The sequence below is a fragment of the Oryx dammah genome, unplaced genomic scaffold (genome assembly GCF_014754425.2).
Source record: "Oryx dammah isolate SB20612 unplaced genomic scaffold, SCBI_Odam_1.1 HiC_scaffold_26, whole genome shotgun sequence".
Classification (NCBI taxonomy): domain Eukaryota; kingdom Metazoa; phylum Chordata; class Mammalia; order Artiodactyla; family Bovidae; genus Oryx; species Oryx dammah.
In genome coordinates, this window is record NW_024070210.1 from 30185699 (window position 1) to 30191948 (window position 6250).

At 48.2% G+C, this 6250-nt stretch overlaps 1 protein-coding gene across 1 annotated transcript; it reads right to left on the minus strand.

Moving 5' to 3' along the window:
- Positions 1-4099: 4099 nt before the first annotated feature.
- SIX6 (SIX homeobox 6) lies at positions 4100-5947 on the minus strand. Its single transcript, XM_040226324.1, has 2 exons — positions 5361-5947; positions 4100-4280 (listed from the first exon to the last, which is right to left on the minus strand). Exons 1-2 carry the CDS (start codon positions 5930-5932, stop codon positions 4112-4114), a joined length of 741 nt encoding a protein of 246 aa, XP_040082258.1. The 5' UTR covers positions 5933-5947; the 3' UTR covers positions 4100-4111.
- Between the last annotated feature and the right edge of the window lie 303 nt (positions 5948-6250).

Below are 6250 nucleotides of genomic sequence, written 5' to 3' on the forward strand. Positions count from 1 at the left end.
CTCGCAGCCCCCAGACAAACCTATTAGCCATTCAGGCCGACAAAACCCCGCGGCCCCGCGCATTGTCCCGCGGAGCGCCCGGCCACCGTCATTAGCCCTGATTACGCTGAGCCGCCTGACAGCCCCGCGGGCAGCTCGGCGGACCCCCCATTCACCGCCGGCCCCCGGCCCCGCCTCACAATAGGAGCGGAAATCGTCCGAGCTCTCGCGTCCCGGCTGAATAGAGCGAAAAGCTGCTTCTCTTCTCCTCCCGCCCCATTCACGCTCTCTTTGGATACAATATTTTTTTTCCTTTTTGTTAAAATTGGGGAGGAAAAACGAGGTCAAGAAAGATTTGCTTGAGCTCTTTGCCTGTCATTTGTTTAATGTAAACAAAGAGGAGGTCCTCCCCCCCCACCCCCAGCCTCTTATCCCCTCCCTCCCAGATTTTTATAAACAAACTGGTGATGGAAAGGGCAGCGCGGGGGGTGGGGGTATGGGGTACCAGAGTGGCGGTGGAAGCCGAGTGGGTCGCTGAAGTGAGGAGAGAGGAACTGTGGCATTTGGGGAGCTGGAGCTATATAGCGTTTTTGGTAGAATTGGAGGGTGGTTGAAATGTTTAGAACCCGTAAAGGAGCGTGAGCTGGGGCTGAGGGTTAAATCTACACACTGCTCAGGTTTGTTGAAATGTAAAAATGCAGCTTCTTTCTACTCTGCTGGAGTAACTGCTTTTGGGCAGTATGTTACAGCAAAAGAATTTTAAGACAAGAAAGAAAAGAAACCCATCATCATAGGTATGTCTTCAAATTCAGAAACCTTCAGCACTGCTACTAGCTGGAATTAAAAACAAGGATAAACAAACAAAAAAACCTTTTCTAGACCCGCATAAAACTGACCAAAAAAAAAAAAGTCTTAAAAAGTAAACGAAAACCTTTACAATACCCGTCCATGGGAAGATCTGGGCCAATTTAAACAAAATCTGTGTGAAGATTTGGACCAGTTTGCAACATGTACTCATCAATGAGTTGATTATTCACAAAGAATCGTTATTTATATTTAGGTGCCACCGGCTTTAGATAAATATTAAGAAGTGTTTTAAATAATATGTCACCCCTTAAGATACTAAATAAAATTATATATAAATAAATCAACTAATTGGTGAAACAGTACTTTATAATGTAACTCTTAGGCAGCATGTTACTTTAAGCAAATTAGATGTACTTTAAAGATGTACTTTAAAGGAAGGTGTACTTTATAGGCTTTCACCAAAGCAGGAAGAAAAATCCCCCATCACTGTTTTATTGTTCAGTCACTCAGTGACTCTTTGCGACCCCATGGACTGCAGCACGCCAGGCTTCCCTGTCCTTCACCATCCGTCTCCTGGAGCTTGCTCAAACTTTCGTCCATTGAGTCAGTGATGCCATCCAACCATCTCGTCCTCTGTCATCCCCTTCTCCTGCCTTCAATCTGCCAGAATCAGGGTCTTTTCTAATGAGTTAGCTCTTTGAATCAGGTGGCCAAAGTATTGGAGCTTCAGCTTCAGCATCGGTCCTCCCAATGAATATTTAAGATTGATTTCCTCTTTTTTTTTTTTGCCACACAATTAAGCATTATTTAAAATTTATTTGTAAAGAGAAAGCTTAGTTCTTACTAAGAACTATGGTTGTGTTTATGTTATGTTACCCCCCCGCCTTTTTCCCCCTTGAGAATGCAGAATGGATACTTCCTTCAGCTTTTAGGCATCATTTGAACTGCTGAGTTGGGTGGGATTTTTAGACTCTTAAATTCCTTCATATCATCACACTAATTAGTCCTTTCCCTTCCCTCTTAGACTTGGAAGCATCAGCTTAAGAGAGAAAATTTGCCAACTATTTTCTCCAAATGCTGGTGTGGACAGCTCTGTAGTTAGGATGGAATCTGACTGGGAAACAAGAGTAGACATCTCTTGATTTTTCACTGAAGTGTGGATTCAGAACTAGGGTGAGGCGAGGGAGGTCCTCTCTCCCAGATGCTGTGCACTTGCTTGACCTTGAGCATGAATGCCTCCTTAAATTTTGTAGTCTACATGCCTCCCTTGCCTCTTTGGAGTCCTGGCCCTTCTCCTTTGCATTCTAGGAAGTTCCAGGGGTTCTAGAAAAGAAAATAGAGCCTTGAGGAAGCTCTACCATCCTAGCCTTTCAGGACACAGAGAAGGGTATTTGCCTGCTTTCTAGAAGAACACCAGCTTGATCACAAAGGCTTCCCCACTCCTTCTTTTAAAGCTCTTATGCAAGAGAGTTTTGACTGTCAACAAGTCTCTGAATAAGGGCCCCTGTATACAAAGAGAACTATTTATAAAGCCCAAATGAGGTCAAATCTGTTTAAGTGATTTAGAAACCAAAAATCAGTCCTTATTCATGTCCTGGGCTTTCCGCATATATCTTGCCACTTGATTGCCTTTTGTCTTCGGTGACTTCACTTATTTTTATTTGATTTGCACATCGGCACTTCTACCCAAATAAATTAGCAGGTTTTGGAACCAAAGAGCATCTGCTGAGGACTCTGAAGCAAACTGAAAGAAGTCCAGTGGCGGATGTGGGGGGAGGGTGCTCCAAGAGGAAGTTCAGCTCAAATGATTTTAAAGATCAATGTCAAATTTTATAATATGCAATCCATTTCACTAAGGAAAAGCTTAGCGTCTCCCCGGTAGCATTTACTTTTTTAGTGTAAGGACAATAGGTGTTTTTTTGTTGTTGTCATTGTTTATAGTGTGTGCGTCTGTGTGCCTACACACTTTGAAAGGACAAATTTAATCCTGACAATATTTGATATTTTTAATTGAGGCCATTACAGGACAATGAGGCTCTAAATTACTTGTTTCATGTTTAATACAACGATTAGATTTTTAAAATTGCCAGTGCTTTCTCTGCAGTCTTCTATTTGACCTCACTATGTGACATGATTACATCCTTTCCCTCATCTCAGTATGCCTTTTGTTGAAAATAATGCATTTGATTAAACCTGCTTCTGTGTTGAGAAGATGCTAGTCTAGTTATTACAACCTCTCCTGTCTTCTTTTGTCTTTATTTTAATGCAAGTTCAATCCCAAATACAGTAAATGCTCACTTGTATGATTATGGGTACCTACCACTTTTTGTATGGGTGGGGCCTCAAAGGAGATGGAAAACCTTTCTCATTGCAGAGCCTTTGCTGGAATAATCTTATTTCATAAAATAGAATTCACTTTTAAGTAGAGTTTGGCTTTTGATATTGTTCCTGAAAGCTGAGTGACTGTCAAGTGGACAAGCCATAGTTAGTTACTTGCTCTGGGAACATAGGGAGTTGCCTTACAGGGGGTAATTATGTTGCCAATTTCTAGGTTTAAATATATCACACATACATGCATATTTACATACATACATACATACACACATGCATACAATTTGACAAGGAAGTTGTTATGGACCTACCTTGGACTGTTTTAAATATATAGCAAGAAACATCAGAAAAGGCAAAAGACATAGAAAAGACTCTCCTGAGACCATTGCACAAGGACCCCTGCCTGGTGAAGAGAACGATCTCTCAGTTTTCTTTTTAGGAATCTGAGAGCAGCTCCCTTAAGGTTGCTCACCAGGCTTTTATTGTTTGGCTTTTTCACACAACCGATTGGCTCCACCCTGCACCCCTTGAAACAGCAAATTCTCTCCATACAGAGAAACCTACCACGCAGTCTCTTAAATAAGTAAATAAACAACATATATATGTTTTGTTTAAAAAAAAACTTTAAAGCAAAAGTTATACATATATAATAGCGTCCTTTCGAGGTGAAATACCCACGGGAGATTCTGGGGAGGCGCTCAGCGTGCAGTTCGGGTTCTGGAGGCATCTTTGCAGCAAAATCCTTGGGAAAAAGCAAAGCAAGGAGAACGTGTAACTGGGTCGGGCCTCACCGCGGGCCCCTGTGGTAGCCGCCGGATGGCGCCGGTGGAGCAGGTCAGGCGTAGGGCGGACATGGCAACCAAGCCCGCGGGTCCCTGGCCACCTGGATTCGCTGGGTTGCTTGGTCTCTCATTCTTTCTTTTTCATTTTATTTGTCTCGCTTTTTTTTTTTTAAAACGCCGAATTCTGTTTCTTAGTGTAATTGGTGGGCAACTCAGATGTCGCACTCGCTGTCGCTGGAAGTGATGGAGATGGCCGAAGTGGCTGCCTTGCTGGACAGGCTGGCGGCCGGGCTGGCGGCAGCACCCAGCACCTCGGGCGTGCCGTCTTCCCCGGCCCTTAGCGTCCTACCGGACCCCTGCGACAGGACCTGCTGCTGAAGTCTAGCGGGAAGGAAAAGAAACTGGTCACTGTGCAAAACTAGCCACCGACCTCCGGCCCACTCCCACCCCTTGGTGCACATCCTTTAAGCCTGGCAGTCAGCCCCTCTCCCTCTGACCCAGGCAGTTAAAGTGGGTAAGAGGAGGCAACAGAGGCTGGGCAGGAGGCCTTTGGCCACTGCTCCCGGAGCCTTGCTCCATCATCCTTCTAGTCCTTTCTTGGCTCCCTGTCTCCCACTCTTTGGGATGCTGTGTTCACAAGGTCATTCCTGGTTGTTGGTCACCTTTGGGAGATTTACAATACTGTCAGGATAAATGAGACGTCAGTGACAAGGACAGATGAAATTCTGGGCCAGGAGACCCCTTTCCCAGCTTTGTGTCTGCCTTGGGCCCACCTCTGTGCCAGTACCCTGGAGGCCAAGTCTGCCCCAAACTAGAGGCGGAAAGGACAGCCTGATGGTTCCCAGGAGGGTTTGGGCCCGAGAGAAGGTTGGGTTCTTGGCCAAAATATTTGAGATCCACACACTGGGGAATGAAAAACCTCTGCCAAGTAGTTTGCTGTTTCAGACAGGGCTGCCCACCCATAGGAAGAGCAGAACTCGACTTTCCACTTCTTAAAACGTAAGTTAGAAATTTCAAAGCGTTAGAGAAGGATGCCTTTGGACTTTAAAATGACAACACTAAACTGCCTCATTGCTAACAAGCCAGGGTTCACCTAATAAATAATAGGAGCTTCGGCCCGGGCTGACAAGAATTAACCTTGGGCTTTGCGGTCTCTAGTTGTTTCTGGGGTCTTAATTTTTATTTCTTTCTCTCTCTCATTGTAGCCTTGGTATGGTGACTGGAACCAGCTTCAGAAGCGACCCCCAGGCGTCGAAAACCAGACAGAAAACCAGAAATCCAGAGCCCGGAAGGAAACCCCCACCCAGGATCCCAGAACGCAGTGAGCTCACACTCAACACCTCCATCCCATACCAATTCCTGCGGAATCCAAGTCTCCAGGCCTTCGGTAAGGGCGCCGGGGGTGCGGTCACCGGCTCCCTCCCCGGTGCGTTCAAGGCTCGGAGGGCTATAGGTACCGACCTGTTTTTGGCTGCAGCTGCCCGATCCCTTTGCCGGCGGTTTTTGAACCAGTTGCCCACCTGCGTAGGGGTCAGTCCGGTTGCCTGGGCGAGCTCACGCTTTTTGCTTGGGTTGGGGTAGGGGTCCTGCAGGTACCATTCCCGCAGCAGGTGCCGCGTGCGCTCCTTGAAGCAGTGTGTCTTCTGTTCGCCGTCCCAGATGGTGCGCGGCAGCGGGAACTTCTTCCTCACGCGGTACTTATCCACCGGCCCCAAGGGCCGTCCACGCAGCTTCTCAGCCTCCTGGTAATGAGCTTCGAGCCACAGAGCCTGCAGTTTGGCGTGCGACTCCTTGGTGAACTTGTGGTTTTCCAGGATGTGGTAGAGCTCGCGGTAGTTACCACCGTGAAAGGCCACGATGGCTCGCGCGCGCAGCACAGATTCATTCTTGTTGAGCGCCTCGCAGGCCGCAGGGGCCACAGGCAGCGACCAGAGGAAGCGACCCAGGCGCTCCACGTCGCCGCTCTCCTCTAGAGTCTCGCATACCCCGGCCACTTGCTGGGGACTGAAATTCAAGATAGGCAGCTGGAACATCGAGGCAGCGCCGGCGACAGCGGAGGCGCTGAGTCCGGAGTGGGACACGCAGCAGATGCCCGCGGACCCGGCCGGGTGCGCCAGGCTCTCCTTGGTGAAAGCGGCTCGGGACAACCGGGATGCACGGCCAGGGCAGCGGCGCAACCGCGGGGAGCAAGCGAGCGGGAGGGATTGGAGGAGGTGCCGACTCCGCAGCTCGGGTTCGGCTCGGCTTCGTTGGGGCACGCAGGCCAGCTAGCCGGCGCAGCTACTGGGGTGGGCGGATTGGCGGCGCGGGCGCCATGGAGACCCCCTGTCAGTCACTGGCCGGCTCTGCCA

Coding starts and splice junctions, on each gene's coding strand:
- SIX6 (XM_040226324.1), bottom strand. CDS start 5,932: ATGTTCCAGCTGCCTATCTTGAATTTCAGTCCCCAGCAAGTGGCCGGG. Junction 4,281..5,360: donor GCAGCTGCAGCCAAAAACAG/GTCGGTACCTAT, acceptor CCTTCCCGCTAG/ACTTCAGCAGCAGGTCCTGT.